The sequence below is a fragment of the Ovis aries genome, chromosome 3, assembly GCF_016772045.2.
Source record: "Ovis aries strain OAR_USU_Benz2616 breed Rambouillet chromosome 3, ARS-UI_Ramb_v3.0, whole genome shotgun sequence".
Taxonomy (NCBI): domain Eukaryota; kingdom Metazoa; phylum Chordata; class Mammalia; order Artiodactyla; family Bovidae; genus Ovis; species Ovis aries.
The window spans coordinates 60,822,236-60,841,234 of record NC_056056.1 but is presented as its reverse complement, the minus strand read 5'-3'; the positions used below and the strand labels follow the sequence as shown (position 1 = coordinate 60,841,234).

At 50.6% G+C, this 18,999-nt stretch overlaps 1 protein-coding gene across 5 annotated transcripts in view; it reads right to left on the bottom strand.

Annotated features, from left to right (window-relative positions):
- The window catches only part of NCK2 (NCK adaptor protein 2), a 118,753-nt gene that overhangs the window by 4,019 nt on the left and 95,735 nt on the right, over nt 1–18,999 (bottom strand). For all 5 annotated transcript variants that reach the window (XM_060412122.1, XM_042246089.2, XM_060412121.1 and 2 more), the window contains one exon: nt 7,927–8,636. In XM_060412122.1, coding sequence (XP_060268105.1) covers nt 7,927–8,636 — 710 coding nt within the window. The remainder of the gene's footprint in view (nt 1–7,926; nt 8,637–18,999) is intronic.

The window sequence follows — 18,999 nt, the reverse complement described above, 5'->3', positions numbered from 1 at the left end:
GCCACCGGGAAAGCCTCATTAATTGGCCATACTTTAATACAAAAAAGTTAAAATAGTCTAAACGGCACAGAAGGACATTTTAAGTAATCAACTGCACAATTCTCAAATCACGGCTATTTTCACATTTACACAAGACTGATCAAGATGAATGTGAGCTGGCCTCAGTGTTATCAGTATTCTCACCCAAGCTGGATGCTGTGTGTGGTTCTGAAAACAGGACAAAGTAAACAGGTACTGCCAGACAGGTGCTTTGCACAGGATGCCCTGAGCATCAGCCCCTTGGCCCCTGTCACGTGGCAGTCAGTTCTGGTGGGGGAAGACTGGAGCAGTCACCATGCCCTGTGTCCAGCAGTATATACATGTTAGGGACTGCTCAGCTCTCTCTTGGGGTTTCCGGTTTTCAAGAAGCAATGTGTAGTTTCAAGATCTGTTCATTTTTAGAAGCATATACGTTCTGTGCCAAAAGCCTGTGCCTTCTGATAAAGATAGAAGGCGACTTCAGTTTTACGTTTAGGACCAGCCGGGCACTGAGCTAGTTTTAGAGACTCTTAATCAGTTGATAGACAAAGTGGCATCGTACGGAGGGAGTGCGTGAGACGGTGTCACTATGTGATAGACTCAATTTTACTTATGCCCCACAATCAGCAGCTGACTTTCTGAATTTGCTTTTAATTTAAGCACCTTAATTTAGCCTCCTGATATGTCTCCTGTACATATGCATTACGGCAGTAAAACTGGTCACTGTAGCAGAGACAGTAATTTTTAATTCTGTGGGCTCCTGAGCAGAAACCTTGAAGTTAAGGACATGGGAGGAATTAAGTTTATACCAAGCAGGGGGTGCCGAACCTTCAGAGAACTCTCATTCCAGCATCTCTGTGCTTCTGATCTATGTGCTAAAATGCACTGTTACATGTCACCAAGTTCTAAAGGAAGCCTGAGGATGAACTGGGCCAAGGGGTCTCAATTTGTGCTCCCAAGTCCAGTAGCATCACCTAGGTGCTTGTCAGAAAAAGCGAATTCCCAGGCCCCACTGCAGACCCCCTGAATGAGCAGCTCAGGGGCAGGGCCGTCCAGGAGCTTCAGATGCAGTTTGAAATGAGGTCTGAGTGAACCACCCACAGTGCTTTCAAGTGTTCAGGGCTATGAGAACAAGACAGGAATGTGATTTACATGCTAAGACGCACCTTGGAGGAGGTGGCTCCGTGACAAAGCCCACCCCCAGGCTGGGGAAGCCTGTCTGACTCTGCCCTGAGGGGTCAGACCTTGCTCTAGATACTCCCTGCAGGGGACCCCCTGGGTGGCACAGCCAGGATTCTCTTCCCTTCTCAAGAAGCCAGCCTCCTGGATCTGACAAGAAAAGGGGCTGCTCCAGAGGTGGGGGGGGAGGGGGAGGGGAGGGGAGTGGATCCCTGAGAAGTTGGGGCCACCAGTCTTGGTCCTTACAGGCTTGTCTGTCCCAACAGCCTTGGGGAAGTCACGTGAAGGATGGAGCCACATTGGTCTGCACTGGCCGTGGGCACAGGGCCAGGAAGGCTCAGCAACCCTCTGAAGCTAAGCATGTCACAGAAACCTGACAGGGGTCTGCTGGCTCAACCACACTGAGAAGAGGACTGAAGCCCACGAGCCCAGCATCTGGGGTGGGACTGACTTGCAGTTACTGGCCCCTAGAGGTCGGTGAGATGCCTCAGACACCATCTCCGGTGGGCAAGTACTTTCCTCGCCCGCATCTTGAGACCAAAATGTAAACACTTCTTGCAGAATTTCTCCTGTAAGTCGAGAAGGAACTGTTTTCAAAGGACAGGTAGTAAAGACTCCTGGCAGTAGAGAGAAGAGGTGGGCTTGCTGGCCTCCAGGAAAGAAATGTTTACGGAGAGCCGAGCAGAGCAGAATGCAAACCTTCCTCCCTCCATCTGGGCTCCTCAGCTCATCTCATCGGACAAGGTGTTTCCCCTTCACTTGCTGAGAAACCACAGAAAAGTGAAGTCATGTCCGATTCTTTGCAACCCCATGGACTGTAACCTGCCAAGTTCCCTCTGTCCATGGGATTTTCCAGGCAAGAATACTGGAGTGGGTTGCCATTTCCTTCTCCAAGGGATCTTCCCAACCCAGGGATTGAACCCGAGTCTCTCACACTGCAGGCAGACTCTTTACCATCAGAGCCACCTGGAAAGCCCCCGAGAAACCACAATCAGGGCAGAAAACATTCGCTGGGAGGGCCGGAGTGTGCCTACTGAGGCTGCGGGCCTCCCACCCCTCGCTCTGGGTCTGCCTGTGCTTGTGTGCTGTTAAAAACAAGGGATACAGTGCAAAGAAACCCTAGCAATTTCTATGTTATTTTCTCCTTGCTAACTGACTGCAGTGGTCAGCAGATTACTGGGAGCAAAGCCTGAATTACCTCTCTTCTGTAAATGAAAACGGAGCCCTCCAGCCTAGGGGACAAGCCTGCTCACAGTCCTTCTGCAGTTACAGCTAATAAGAAGTGGAGTAGGAAGACGGAAAGGTTTACACTGGTGCTATTAATACATGTGCCAGCTGCGCACACCTTTCTCATATTACAGTTTATTAGACTCATTTCTTTTCTTTTGTTTTAATACTGACTGATTTGGCTGCTCTGAGTCTTAGTTGCAGCATGCAGGGTCTAGTTCCCTGACCAGGGATTGAACCTGGGTCCCCCACATTGTGAGCTCGGAGTCTTAGCCACTAGACCACTAGGGAAGTCCCAAGATACATGTTTTTTTTTTTAATTTCCACTACAGCTTTTAATTCTTGGGGGGAATCATTTCTAATAGGTACTTGTGAATTTACATGAGAGCAGTATATCCATAAAGAAGGCTGAGCATCAAAGAACTGATGCTTTCAAACACTGGTGCTGGAGAAGACTCTTGAGAGTCCCTTGGACTACAAGGGGAACAAATCAGTGAATCCTAAAGGAAACCATCCCAGAATATTCATTGGAAGGACTGATGCTGAAGCTCCAATACTCTGGGCCCCTGAAGTGAAGAGCTGACTCATTAGAAAAGACCCTGATGCTGGGAAAGATTGAGAAGAGGAGAAGAGGGTGACAGAGGATGAGATGGTTGGATGGCATCATCAGCTCAACAGACATGAATCTGAGCATGCTCCAGGAGATGGTGAAGGATAGGGAAGCCTGGCATGCTGCAGTCCATGAGGTCGCAAAGAGTCGGACACAACTGAGTGACTAAACAACAACAGCAAGTATGTCAATAAACATTTACATCAAGGGAGCTAATGATCTGGGGGTTTTATGAAAATGTTTCTGAATACTGTTACAGATGAATTATTTGACAGAGTTTTCAGGTGGCTCAGTGGTAAAGAATCAGCCTGCCAATGCAGGAGATGAGATGCAGGTTTGATGCCTGGGTCAGGAAGATCCCCTGGAGTAGGAAATAGCTACCCACTCCAGCACTCTTGCCTGGGAAATTTCACCAGAGAAGCCTGGTGGGCTACAGTCCATGAGGTTGCAAAGAGTTGAACAGGACTGAGCTACTGAGCATGCACACACTCACACTTGCACTCTAGTTTGAAAGAACTGTTTTTCAGTTCCCACTGATTTACTGGACACTCATCTCTCTTCATGTTCCACTTGCAGCCTGAAGGGAGGTTGTCTGGACCCCTGGTGGCAGCAATCCTGAGCCAGAGGCCACCAGGTCTGACCTGAGTTCACAAGCCCAGGGGTCAGTGGGCACAGAGGAAGGGCTGGGCATGCTGGCACCTCCTCCGGCTGCTGCTGGCTCCCAGTCACTCTGAATCTACACACACATGCTGGACAACTGCATCATCAGTGAATGTGGAGAATATTTTCTAAGGTCTCATGCAGTGCTGGGATTCAACAGCCGACAGGATGACTCAGCATGCACTCCAGTGCCCACCTGGCTGCCATGGGGACAGCACAGCCACGAGTGAAGGCAGTTACATTGTGAGCACGGGCCCCATCGTGGGACCCAGGAGCACGGCTCACGGAGGCTTCCCAGACGGAAAGGAGGAGGAGTGAGGTGTGGACGGCGTGTGTGCCTAGACTGCGCAGGGAGGGGGGTGCTAGGGGGATGGGGGCAGCTGTACTCTACAGTTTTCCAGATGTGTGCGAAGGTCCACAGGAGGAGAGAGCAGAGTCTGGGCAGCATGCAGGAGAGGGCGATGGGCGGTCTCCTCCGTGGACTAGGAGGAGCCACTTGGCCACGTGACTGCGATTCCCCCAGGGCACCCAGTGGCACAGCCCAGCTGCCTGCACCGCCTCCTTCTGCTCTCGCCACAATTCAGGTTTCAGGTAACAAGCAGCCCTCTGTTCCACTTTCTACAGCCTCTCCCTCCAAAAAAGGGGATTCAGCACTCTTCACCTTCTTTTACACATAATACGGCAGAGATAAAACTCCATCCAAAGCCCTTTGTAATAAATGACACAAAAACATAGGGACACAAAATATGGGGAAATAGATGATCTCTTTGGGATCTTTAACATCTTACAGAGAAAAACGGCTTCCTACAACACAGGCTGATGCTTTGCAGACCTCAACCTAGTTTGTAAGCTGTCACTTTCTACAGCAACTGAAAAAATAAAACACTGACAGTTTACAGAGTACACAGAAATTTAGTTACTGGTTATTCTTCACTGTAATACAGTTTCCTAGCCATATCCACAGAGTAAGTCTGAACAAATACATAAGGATTTACGATGAGCATTAGAGAAGGCAGGTAGGAATTTTGAATTTTCTAGATTTCATGAGATATGGATGGAATATAATGATTAAATACGAAGAACTGACACTATTCCATCTTTAGCTGCTAAAGGTAAATGACAATTAGAGGCGAGGAATGAGAGCAAGAGGTGGAGGGGAGAGAAAACTCGATATTGAGATGCAAGATAGAAAAGGGCCAAAGCAGGGTCATCTGGTCCATTCACTGGCTGATAAACCATGTCTAACACACGCCTTTGAAATAACCACACATCACTGACCCCGGATATCGTAGGATATGCCAATGCTTTGCTTGTCGTTGATTTCCCAGAACTCAGATCTTTTTACTTTTCAATACAGAAAAATATGGAATATTTTAAAATGCAAAGTATCAAGCAAGAATCTTGCTCATTTATACTGAAATTGTTCAGGATATTTTAAAAAATGAAACGCATCTTGAAGAGGCACTCTAATAAAGCGGCTATGCTTACTGAGGAATCACAGGTCCTGCAGTGACCAAAGGTGAGCTCTGAGCACACAGACCTAGAGGAAGGAAAAGGAAACTGAATGGGGATGCCTGTGGATCCTGCAGAAACGGGACCCCGAAGCCGGGTCAGGCTGTGGGGCTTCGGGCTCACGCAGCTTTGAACGGTAGGCTCTCATCTTAGAGATGGCAGAGTGAACAGGGAAAAAGACAACAGGCAGAAAGAAGACGGGAAGGTGCAGGCAGGAAGCAGAGGCAGTGGAGGCAGAAAATGGATAAGTGATGGACTTGTCCATCTGAACGGCTCCTCACGGTTGCAGATGACAGGTGGGCAAAGACCTAGTTATGAGCATGAAGACAGTGCAGCTGGCTCGCCCTGCCATCAGGAGAAGAGCAGCAGCATGACTGAGAGGCCCTGAGCATCTCTTTGGCACAAGACAGGCGCACACACAGCAGACAGCGCCACGTGTAACAGCGAGTTCCAGCCGGACAAGCAGCCCGGCACACCCTTGGGCCACATGGCAGCCTTCAGGCCGAGCCGGGGCCATGGCAGGGGCAGAGCCAAGCAAGTCCCAGAGAGCCTCTACCCCACCCCGAGAGCCAGTGGCCCAGCACACGATGAGCTGTCATAGCTCAGTTTTCTAAATTAAAACAGAAGGAACAAAAATGGTTAAAATAAACAAGCAATATTTTAGTTATTTAGAAAAGGCCTTCTCCTCTCATAACCCAAGACAAATGTCACACTGCTGCTTCTTCAAGTTCCTGGGAGTGGAGTGTAGATAAGAAAGTTACCCTCCTCTACCTCTAAAAGGACCTGGTCCCAAGGTCTGACAGTGACCACGGCCTGTAGGTGCTTGTTTCATGGACAAATCACAGGTTTTCTCTAAGCCAGTGACACTGTCTGCCTCCTGCTAAAGACTTTCCCCTTCCCCAGCCCCATAGAGAAGAACCTGGGGGCACTGTCTTCACTCTGGGGGGCTACTCTTACCCCTCTCCTTTCTAAGAAGCTTCTTCAAACCCAATGTTCCTAAATCAGGACGAGACTCCTTGACTCTGAATCATCCTTGTCCCTCGATCACATCCTACTGTGACGGGGTTTCTGGTGCTTTCTTTGAGTTTCTGCTCAGGGGGGTTGCAAGTGCTCTGGACCCGATTCTCTGAAGCCTCCTGATCTGTGCATGGAGCACACTTCATGTGAGAACAACTTAATGTGATGTCCTGCCAGAAACCACTGACTCTGGATGAGAAAAGCTCATTGCTCAGATTTCAGATGCAGCTACTGTTTAGGTCCCATGTGCTCGCCACCATGAACTGCTGCCACCACTGGGGGGCTGGTTTCCACCCCATCACAGCTGCCCTTCTCTGTCTGAAGGGAAACCACTTTTGTGGGCTTGAACTCCCTCTAGATCAGTCAACAGGAATCTTGACTGTGCACTTAGTAATCGTAGTATCAACCTTTTCGGGGACAATTACAGTACATAGCACAGGCTGACTAGTCTTACAGGTTGCATTTATACGATTAAACTGAAGTCTATAGGAACCAACAGAAAATGATCATACTGGACTCCATCCTCAGAACTTTTGCTTCACTCTGGCAGGTATATTTAAAAGGACTGACAAAACCAGCTTAGCACCTCCACAATGAAAACACAAAAAGGTACCTGGAATGACAGCCCAGTTCTCCCAGACAGACTTGGCCACACACGTGAAACACCGACCCCAAATCTGTGCTGGAAACAGGTATGCTCCAAGTCGAGAGGCCTCATACCTCTGACTGAACTTGTACACACAAACCCCTCTCTTAAAACAATTGCCCTTTTCCTTTTTAGTTCTGTTCCTGAGTGCTTTAAAAGCGTTTCAGAGATAAACTCAGTGGTGCCTGTGGCAGAGACGTACTGAGGATTACACACTTTAAAAAGAAAAAAACACCAACCAACAAAAGATTGTGTCAGAAATAGGGTGTCTGCCTTGCTGAGAACATCTGATGCACCTCAGACCAAGAGAGGAAACAAGTTTGGGTCATCAACACAGGGAAACCGGGGAGAAAATGATGTTTGGGTCTGCAGGACAGAACAGGGGGGACCCCACTCAAGAGGCAGCAAAGTCTCCAGAAGCTGAGACACTCCGTACTTGCCATCTCACCTACAAGAACACACCTTGCGGAGCAGAGGTACAGCCAAGGCTGGGCAGTCCAAGTGGATGTCAGCATAAGGTGGGGCTGGGGCCTCAGGACACAGGCTGTATAGAGCATCTGTGTTCATCTTGCTTACCATGAGCCCCACATACCCCTGCTGTCTGAGGCCATTCACACACCTCCACACACTTTCATGCTCTCTGCTTCCTTCCTGTGTGCCAGCCAGCCACCCACCGAGGGTTCTCTGCCCTGAGGAGGAAGCCTGTGCATACCCACATGTGTACACACCTAGATGTGCATCACATGCACACCCAGATGTGCACACGCACGTGCACACACATGCACACCTCTCCACCCACCCCGCCCCACATTCACTGAGCACTCTCTGTTCTGACAAGGAAGTTGCAAACATGCACACACATGGAGATGCACACCTGTGCACACCCAGACATGTGTACACACCCCTTCACCCATCCTGCCCCACACTCATCAATGACTCTGTCTTGATGAGAAAGTCGCCCTGCACACCTGGTACACACATACAGAGGTGCACACACACATGCACACACACACACATACATATGCATACCTCTCCACCCATCCAACCCTGTACTCACCGAGGACTCGCTGTCCCGCACAAGGAAGTCGCCCTGAACGCCCCGCGCATTGAGTGCGCACTCGGCCTGGTGTCGAGTCACGTTTCCGTAGTACCACTCGCGGCCTGCGAACCGGCCGGCACGAGCAGGCCCCGCGGGTCCGGAGCCAGCATGCGGGGCCGGGCCCTCGCTCAGCACCACCACATAGTTCTTGGGCACCAGGCCGACCTGGCCACGCGCGTTGCGGCAGCGCCACCACTCGGGGTCGTTCTCGGGCTTCTCGATCACCTCCATGGTCTCGCCCTTGTCGAAGTTGAGCTCCTCCTCGGTGACCGAGCTGAAAGGGTACAGCGTCTGCACCACCTGCAGCGCCCGCGCGCCCTGCCCATTGCTGAGCGCGGCACCGGGCCGCAGGCTTGAGCCCCCGAGCGCATCGCCGGCTGCCTCGTCCAGCTCCTCCAGCACATAGTTGGACGGGAACCAGCCCACCTGGCCGTTGTAGCTGCCCCGCCACCAGCCGTCGCTGCACTTTTCCATGACGGTGACACGCGAGCCCTTCACCAGCGACAGCTCGTCCTCGCGCTCTGCTGCATACGCGAACTTGACCACGGCGGGGATGCTGAGGTCGTAGATGCGGTCGGCGCCGCCCCCGTTGGTGGGGAACTCGGCATCCGTGCTGGGCGTGGGGGAGGCATCGCGTGCGCTCGTCTTCCGACGGGTCCTTCCGAGGCCTGTGGAGATACAGCAAAGCTCAGCACAGGGACCAGGTTCAGCAGAGTGGGACCCCGCAAGGGCTCCACGCAGGGCCCTAGCCAAGGGGCAGCGCGTGCACACTGATGCAGAAGGGACTTGCCCCCCGGACTTGGCCCCTGGCTGTGACCAGCCAGTCACCAACAGAGGTTAACAGTGGCCAAACGCTTGAAAGCTAGGAATTACCATATCTGATCTCTGCTTTCCTACAAAAAAAAAAAAAAAAAAAGCCAGAGCACCAGCAAACTATGAGGATGCTGCTGCTGCTAAGTCGATTCAGTTGTGTCCGACTCTGTGCGACCCCATAGATGGCAGCCCACCAGGCTCCCCTGTCCCTGGGATCCTCCAGGCAAGAACACTGGAGTGGGTTGCCATTTCCTTCTCCAATGCATGGAAGTGAAAAGTGAAAGTGAAGTCGCTCAGTCATGTCCGACTCTTAGCGACCCCATGGACTGCAGACAACCAGGCTCCTCCGTCCATGGGATTTTCTAGGCAAGAGTACTGGAGTGAGGTCCGTTGCCTTCTCTGAACCATGAGGATAAAACAGTGTAATGATGTAACAGTGAAAATGATGAGAGCAGCCATATGCCACTAGGAGGGAAACAAAATAAACAAAAAGGCATCCGTACAAAAATATCTTCTGCATCAGGACAGAGGTATCTTCTGTGTTGTGGGCAGGAAATTGGACCAAAGGACCTTGAAGCAGCCATATGCCACTAGGAGGGAAACAAAATAAACAAAAAGGCATCCGTACAAAAATATCTTCTGCATCAGGACAGAGGTATCTTCTGTGTTGTGGGCAGGAAATTGGACCAAAGGACCTTGAAGACCCTCCCTAGGTCTCAGACCCCTCAAGCCTGTCCTGCTCTGCCGGCCACCACCTGTCCTCCACTCTGGGGACACTCAGCACCCTCCCAGGGTGGCAACAGAGCAGCAACCCTGGGTAGAAACCCGTATCCTTCTCCTTCCTTCCCTTCTTTCAAAACTGCACAGATTTCGCACAAGCAGTGATGAGTGACTTAGAAAAAAGAGCGCATGCAGTAAATTTAAGGCAGAATTTTTCATATTCTGGTGGCAAACCCACAAGTGGATCAGAAAATCAGTTTAAGGGGGTCTGAGCAGCCTGTATGTATGCACCGTCTTCTTTTTAAAAGGAAACAAAACAGAAGATGTCAGAGTGCATTAAACACAGAACTGCTTCAGTTACATATGTGAGTCAGGGCCAAGCTGCCACGTGAAACATCACTTCCTGTGCATGAGGAATACAGCTTGAAAAGCCCTAGGGTAAAATGATTTAACCTGCTTAAAATGCACAGAATTCTGCAACCTTGTAGAAGCGAGCCTAGGGAGGAAGGCACGATGCCCGAGTTGGGGACGTGCTCCTGGACTGCAGGGTTGGCTGTGCTTCTTGGGCTTTCCTGAGAGGTGGCCACTTGCCCACCACGCCTCCGAGCTACACCAGCATGGGAGCTTCCACAGTAGGGAAACTGTGGCCACTGGCAGATCTTTATTTTTTTTCCAAAAGGACACCAATACACGTCTATGGATAGCTTGTACTTCTTTCTCCCTTAATTCCCTGCGGTAAAGACAGTTTGGGCTTCCCTGGTGGCTCAGTGGTAAAGAACCCATCTGCCAATGCAGGAGACTTAGGGTTAGATTCCTGGGTTGGGAAGATCCCCTAGAAGAAGAAATGGCAACCCACCCAGTATTCTTCCCTGGGAAATTCCACAGACCGAGGAACCTGGCAGGCTTGGTTGGAGTTGCACAGGCATGGAGTTGCACAGAGTCAGGCATGACTGAGGAACTAGACAGCACACAGACAGCTTGGTCCTGAGAATTCCGTTAGTTCCTACTCCCCTGTCCAGTGGGGAGATCAAAGGAATAAAAAGGGGTGTCGTGATGGCCTGAACCATGGGGAGCTGGGTGCTGACTTCCAGAGTGGACCCACCCAGGCTGGCATACTCTGCCCCAGACACATACTCAGCTCAGCACCACTGTCACTCACTTGCTAGATGCCTTCCCTCCAGAGGAAAACGGGGATTGATCCCTGGATGTGCTCAGACCCATCAGCAACACCACTGGGACCCCCAGGCCTGTGGCGCACACACCCACCTGCCCAGCGCCCTTTCCCTTTGCCACTCTCATCGTCCCGGGGCCTGGGGCCTGGCTCAGGCCAGGCATTCAACTAGTGTTTGCCGGGTTCACAAGCTCCATTTTCTATCTCACCATCACAAGTCTGTCTGCCTCATCAGTCCTTGCAGACTGATCTCTCCAGGGATACACACCTGGGATGCCAGGAAAGCTCAAGTTAATTAGGAGCAGCCTGATACCCACCCCTGCCCCCCCCCCCCAGTATGCACTGCTGACCCCTCCATATGCCTTGAGATCCTCCCCTGTCCAGGCACCACATGTCTGTAAGCCAGCAACTCCATGGCCAGGGCGGGAGGCCCTACTCTAGCCAGGCTATGTCCCCAGAACCTGAGGGCACCATTTCCTGATCCACCCGCCTGTGTCCCCACTCTCCCAACTTGCAGTAAACCCAGGAGGTTTTACTTTTTTTATTCCTAGGCATGTGCACCTTAGGCTTACACCTTACCCTGCAATGAAACGTGCTATTATATACCATACAGAGCCCCAAGTTCAGGGAGGGGACGTCTAGGACCGGAGGGAGGAAGGAGAAATGGATGGCTGTCAGATGGATGGGATCTCCCATCCCTGTGGCAAACCCACATGGCCTGGGTCAGGCTGACGGGACAAAGGAGCAAGTCACCATCCACGTGCCCAGATGGTCCCCTTTCCCGTGGGCAGACTTGCCAGGAGCTGGCACAGAGGGAGATGTGTCAGGGCAGAGCACACCATCACATGGATCCACGAGTCCAGAGGCAGAACTTCCATTCCTACTCCTAAGAGAGCCCATTCCCCCATGAGCAGGCAGGCAAATAACATAACTGAATGTGTAAGCCTGAAAAAAAAAAAAATCACACTGGTTCAGAAGTATAGGATTTTCTACCAAATGTGAAAGTCAAATGGTAGCACAGATGCCAGGGAAAAGAATTTTTGAAAGGTTTTCATTATAAATTGTAATTAAAAATACATATTTAGTACCTCTCAACACATATACCCGATCCATCAGCACAAGCATCTCTGACTGTGATGTGCCTGGGGGAGTAGGGAGTGGTTGGGAGGTGGCAAGCATTCACTATGACCTTCTGAAGCATCACTTAGCATCTGTCACTGGCAGAGGCTCACAGAGCAACTTTTTGAGCCCACACCTGCTCGGTAAAATGAAATACAGTAACGAAGAACAGAGTGCACACAGGGTCAACACATTTGTGGGGTAAATGGCTGGCAGACAATTGAACCCCAGTTCTGACCAGGCTCCGAGCTCGGCTCCTGCCCCACTGGCTTGTGGCCTGGCGGTTCTGCACTCTCTCTACTGGGTTTCTGCATCTGTAGCAGGAGGATGTCAGTGGCCCTGCGGGGGTGGGTGGGGCAACCGTGAGGGTCTGAAGCCTGAGGAAAGGACGTGTGCCGTGTCCAGCGCACAGCAAGAGCTGTACAACTGTGACTGTGGTGTTTACTGCTATTATCAGTCCATACGTTGTTTTCCTTTCTGGGTGAGGACAAAGGTCCAGTGGAGAAAACAACAGATGGTGCTTTCTCCAGAGACGTGCATGTGTCTGTTTTCCCCTCAAATGCTCCTGTGGGACTGGGTGGGTGGGGGGTGCACAGCTGACCAGTCCTGCCTGCTGGGTTGGGAGCTGCTGAGACACAAGGGCCCCTCTGAAGTGTCCCAGGAGAAGATGCTCCTCAGTGCAAAGTGGGCCTTCAGGGAGAGAGAAAAAGAGACACCCTATCTCCCAAGGCTCTAGGACCACATGCCACTCTGGACGAGGCATACGCTGGTGACGAGGCACATGCAGGCTCCAAGAGGGGTCTTAAGGGGCTGGGCTCCAGACTGCAATTCCTGCCACCCACCCTGGCCCGGGGCTGCTCCCAGCTGTGCCGTGAAGCGCTTTGTTACCCTGGACAAGTATGTCAACCTGCCTGATTGTCACAGAAGAGCTCTAGGCCAGGTCATCTCCAGGCTCTTGCCAGGATTCTACAGAGACACCAAGCTGTCAAATGAACCTCACTTTTCAAACTCAACTGTACACACTAGGCTACAAGAAACAACCACAGAAGAACTGTAAGTGGTCCATCTGGTTCCTGCAGCTAACTCTTGTCACTAGAGTTTGGCTGAGCACATGGGCTAATATGATAGGACCATTACCTCACATCAGTGCAGAAAGACACCCCAACCACTTGACCACCAATTCACGCTCCACTATAAATGCCCACTTGTAAATTTCCCAAGTCAGACCCTCAACTGTTTTGCTTCTGTTTTGCTCCTTAAAAATCAAAAATACAAAATAGATGAAGGTTCCCTGCCAACAGCTACCCCGGGACAGCTGGCTTCCAGGAGGAAACGTAGGCACAGCCCCAGCTTGAACACTCCAGACCTCCAGAGGCTTCCCAGCTGTGAGAACCACTGGGACAATCCAGACGCTGACAGAATCCATGAGTTCAGAAGCAGAGAAAGGAAGCTGAGAGTTGAGAGGAACCACTGGGACAATCCAGACGCTCACAGAACCCATGAGTTCAGAAGCAGAGAAAGGGAGCTGAGAGTCGAGAGGAACCACTGGGACAATCCAGACGCTCACAGAACCCACGAGTTCAGAAGCAGAGAAAGGAAGCTGAGAGTCGAGAGGAACCACTGGGACAATCCAGACGCTCACAGAACCCACGAGTTCAGAAGCAGAGAAAGGAAGCTGAGAGTCGAGAGGAAGCGACAGCACCCTGGCGAGGTCAGGGAACGACTTGGAGACAAAGATGACGTGAATAAGTGCTCGGCGAGGAGCAAAGGAACACCCAGCCTGCCCCAAATCACTGGTGCCTGACAGTCAGACCTGGCCAGCTCAGGTCAACAGGAGCCCTCCAGATGCCCACTTGCCCTCCTGTACATAGAGCAGTGGTGGGCAAAGGGTGGGGTGTGGGGTGCAGGAGAGAAGGAGCCTGCTTGGCCAGCAGCCTGCGGGGCTCTGCAGTCAGCTCCATGGCACCCGCCCTGAACAATGTCCCCCGCACCCACACTAGCCCCTGGGGACAGGCGTGAATGTGTAATCGGGGAAAGGAACGTTTGAGACATATGCATGGGGTCTAAAAATGAGCCAGGCCATATGGAGAAGCACAGTTAGAAACACGGCAAGAAGGCTTTACTTAAACTCTCAGCATTTTTAGTTCACGTTCCTTCTAAAACTGAAGGCTCCCACTTGAGTAACTTGAGTCAAGAAAGGGTGTTCTGTAGAAAAATGATCATTTTAATAAGAAGCAACTTAGGTGCCAGTTGCTGGGAAGGAAACTGGGAAATATCTTACCTGCTGTCCTCGTCCTTCCTTGGGGCACAAGGGGCCAGGCGATGACGCATCTGGTTTCATAACCCCCGAGTCACCGCACACCTGCTTCTCCCTGGCTTCTCAAGGGGGCAGCCCCTCCTCCTTCCCGTGGCCCCTCCTGGCTTTTCTCCCATTAGCATTCTTCTGAACAATCTGTCTCTATTTTCTCTCTAATTATCCACCCACTGATCTGTTGTGAGTTGTTTTACATTTTTTGTTCTAAATACTTGGACGCTCACGATATACGGAAACAGATCCAAGTTTATTTTGGGTGCTGGCACCACAGTTTTCTGTAGATGTCTCTGCTGTCTGTGGGCACTGCATTTGGCAGGTCGTCTGTACTGTGAATGATCTCGTGAGACAGAGCTAGAGAGTTCTAAATTACGGCATGGTGTATGTAATTCAGGTTCGCACAACTGTATAGATTATAGCAGAGACTGAGGAGGTGAACCTCAAGTGTTAAAAGTGGCTCTGCAAACCCAGAGTCCTTGCTATAACATGGTAAAGAGATGACAACTGGAAAAGCTGGATGTTTAAAATCAAACTGAGATCTCTCAATATTCTTTGCACGCGCTACATAAAAACTTAGGGGGTGGTTTGTTGTTGTCCAGTCCCTCAGTCATGTCTAACTTTTTGTGACCCCATGAACAGCAGCACGCCAGGCTCCCCTGTCCTTCACCATCTCCTGGAGCTTGCTCAAACTCATGTGCATTGAGTCTGTGATGCCATCCAGAGATGGCATCCTCTGTCACCCTATTCTCCTTTTGCCTTCTATCTTCCCCAGATTGAGGGTCTTTTCCAATGAGCTGGCTCTTTGCATCAGGTGGCCAAAGTAGTGTAGCTTCAGCTTCAGGGGAGTGGTTTGGTTTTGTACTTTTTAGAAATGAAAAAAAAAAGTACTTTTTTGTACTGGTTCCTTAGATGGTGACTTCATTTAGGAAGTTATGTTTAAGTGACGTGTAGAAAGACTATCAGTAATTTTCTTATCCTTTATGGACAGTCACCTAGAAAACCAAACTACTTATAAGACAAATGTAAAGAATCAGCTTCTCCTCTTAGGTTGTTTACAGAAAATACAAAAACACTGAGCATCCTGACCACTGACCAAGCAAGGAGGCATGGACCAAACCCATATAGTAAACCTCCTTTCCAGCATGTGTTGAAATCAGGCTTCAGCAGAAAGGGCAGATACTTGAGCACCAACTGCCTGGTGACAGCCAGTACTGACTCCAGCAGGAAGTCCCCTCGACAATCTTATTTTGATTCTACGTGTGTACTGAGCAAACAGATGCAAATGCCAACAGTCATTACTTCTGGGTGATAAGATCACAGGTGATTTTTGTTTTATCCTATTTTCCAAAAATTTAAAAAATAAGTATGCCTTCCTTCAATGAACAGTTTGATAAAAGACAGGCATTTCAAAGAGATGACAATTCTGAGGGCTACCCGAGTGCAGAAATCGTGTCATACCAAAAGCCTGTGAATGGCAAAGACAAGAGAATGTGCTTGCTGCCAAAGAGACTGCTGCCAAAATGGAAATCAATTTACAGAAGAGGGAGAGGTGTACTCCTGGGACATTTGGCTTCTCAATCATTTTCATTAACAGCTCCTGCTCCCCTCAACATTAAAGGAACCGGGCGAGATATTGATAAGTGAGTCCCTCGGGGCCAAGAGTAAAGGATGCTCACGAAGTAGCTAGTCCTCTACAGTCCCAGGGGACAGCACGGGCGGGAGAAAACCAACGCAGCCTTGCAGGTGGGGCCAGAAGTGACTGGATGCACCAATGCTTCCAGAAGGATAAAAGAGGAGCCAAGGGGTACTGTCCAGTCCTTTGCAGTGGCCCACGAGGGACAGCACCAGTGTTCCACTGAGCCCCACGCATCTAGGCCAGGGTTGCTCCTCCGGTCCACCCACGCTCAAGACCCAGGGGCTGAACGCTACCCTTTATTCCGTCCCGCTGGGCTCCACTCCTGTCGTGCACAAGGACACGGGGCTGGTCCCACAGCACGTCGACACCCATCTCAAAGCCTTTGGCTATTGTTCCCAGAGGTGACTCAGCAGGAACCAAGGAGCTTAGAGGGACTTCCAAGGGACAGAGAGAGGAAGAGATAACTCCAGCTCAGCCTGAGATAATCATGGACCGCGGCATTCCTCACCCTGGGCTCATCTGGACAGATCGCCTGCTGCCTGCCTTGCTCAGACCTGCCAAGGATGCTTGTGACCACAGCAGAGACCCACAGACCTGCGGGGCCTGAAAGGGCACCCCAAGGCCCCACAGAGGTGGGACCCCGAGGTGCTTTCTGACCATCTTTCTCTCCCGTCTCTGTTGTAACAAAGACGTGCTTATTGAACTGGCTGAAGCAGCCTGGACTGGTCCAGCAAGAAGCAAGATTCCCTCCCCTGCCTGCTGCAGAAAGGAGTGCTGGATGATTACAGAAAGTTCTGAGCCACGGCCTGGGGACATTCTGGGGAAGGTTCAGTTGGCACGTTCACGCCCAGTGGCAGCCTCACGTTCAGGTCTGATCTCAGCAGGTGCTCGGTGATCCTCTGATCTCTGAATGGTGACGGTGGTTTAGTCACTCATTCATGTCCCACTCACTCTCGCGACCCATGGACTGCAGCCTTCCAGGCTCCTCTGTGCATGGGATTTTCCAGGCAAGAATACTGGAGTGAGCTGCCATTTCCTTCTCCAGGGGATCTTCCGGACCCAGGAATAGAACCTCGGCCACTTGATGTCTGCCCATTTGGTTTAATGTTTGGTAAAGTTGTAAGAACAGCACAAAGGATGTGTTTCCCTGAGCTCTCTGAGAGCAAGCTGCCAGTGTCCTGTCCCATTACCTCAATACCTGGTGTGCACCTCCACACATGAAGACAGCCTCCTCCTCAACACAACCCTGCCATCAAAACCAGGGCGTTAACACCGACACATGTTCACTGTCATACTCACACACCCCTCAAGCTTTACGAATAAAACTCTGGTTTTTCATCTCTAAAATAGAGAACCGCATACCACTAGAATTTCCTTTTAACATCCTAGCTGCTTATCTTTGCTATAAAGTCCTGTCAAATGCCCACCCAGTTAAATCCTGATATTCGAGTTGGTTAAAAATAAACACACACACAAGCAAATTTACCTACATACAGCACAGGGAACTCCACTCAGTGTTATGTGGCAGGCTGGATGGGAGGAGAGTTAGGAGGAGAACGGATACATGTATATGCACGACTGGGTCCCATTGCTCTTCACCTGAAACTACCACAACATTGTTAATCTGTTATGCTCCAATAAAAAATAAAGTTAAAAAAAAAAATCCCAAGTTGTCCCATCTGTGCCTTTTCTTGCAGAAGTAAATTGCTCAGTCAACCCCACATGGATATGCTTTGAGGAACCTGGGGAATTTCACTCCCAGGACCAGTCCCTCTCCAACCACAAGCCTCAGCCCAGACAGCACGAGGTGTACTTCAGAGAGTGAGCAGTGGTCTTTGAGCAGCCTCTCTCTGCTCCCGGGTCTGGCATGAACTCAGAAAGGTAGAGTCTTGGTGCTAACCGCTGGCAGGTGACTAACTGGCCTCAGGTCAGGTCACATAGAGGCCAAGGCTAAGGAACAGCCCTGGTGGCAGCCCACTGCTGGTTCAAGACACCATGGGAGGCAGTCTGCAGTGGACATGCGGGCCTTGGAGCCAACCCTCCACTGGTGGCTACTAACAGGTTATAATGGAGCCGTGGTTCTCTAGGCAGCCTGGTCAGTACCTGGGCCTAAGGTGATCACTGAGAAGACAGCTAACCTTTGGGGCTGCAGCAGGGTCCAGCTGCTGTCGAGAAGTAGCAAGAAAGATAGCTCTTCGAGAAAATACCTCCTTCAGCTAAGAAGATTTAGCACGTGGCTTGATAACACCTCACCTGCATGGTTTTATGAGTCAGGTCATGGAAATACCAAGGCCAGGTTGGAGCCCAGGGATGTGCTGAACCTTTAAAATATTACCCGCACTCTGCTAGGAGAAGCAATTCATAAGGACGGCTCCTTGTTATTAGCGGCAAAGTTCTCTTTGACTGTTCATGATCGCGAACTGAGTATGAGAGATCTATGGTTGCACGTATGCATCAATGCACTGCCTGTATGCAAAGAAGTGCTCATGTTGTTTTACTTCATTACAAATTATTAAAAGAAAAGAAAGAATGTTATCTGGTTCCTAACAGAGAGCTCTTCGGGGGGAAGGCTCTGCTTTATGTCTAGGGGCTTCCCAAGTGGCACTAGTGGTAAAGAGTCTGCCTGCCAATGAAGGAGACAGAAGAGACTCAGGTTTGATCTGGGTCGGGAAGATCCCCTGAAGGAGGGCATGGCAACCTAGTGTTCTTGCCTGGAAAATGCCATGGACAGAGGAGCCTGGAGGGCTACAGTCCATGGGGTCACAAAGACTGGACATGACTGAGCATGCCTACACACACTGCTTTCTGCCCAACAAAGGATGAGAAGTGATTGAATTAAACTGGCGACCAACCTCAATCCAGTGCAGGAATGTAAAAAAGCCAGAGAGGCTCTGTGGATCACCGTTGTCTGCAACTAGAGATGTCACCAGGCATGTGGTACACAGGGACTTTGCTGGGAAGTCTGTGCTGTTTTGTCCCAAGCCAGGTGTCTGCCGGGGAAATCTTAATCTGGCTTTAACCATAGCAGGCGAATCACAAACATGGATGATGTCATGAGTAGCTATTAGAAGGTTCACACATGTGGTGTGGTTTCTGAGCCCGTTTTCACTATTTCTGATGCACGGTGGAAAGAAAATCCACTGGCTCCGTAATCCATCTAGGATCACACTGGAATTCCGACAGCAGCACACAGGTCACATCGATTTAAACCAGAAGCCTTGGAAGGCTTAGCTCCAAAGACCAGCGGGAGGCAGGAGAGGA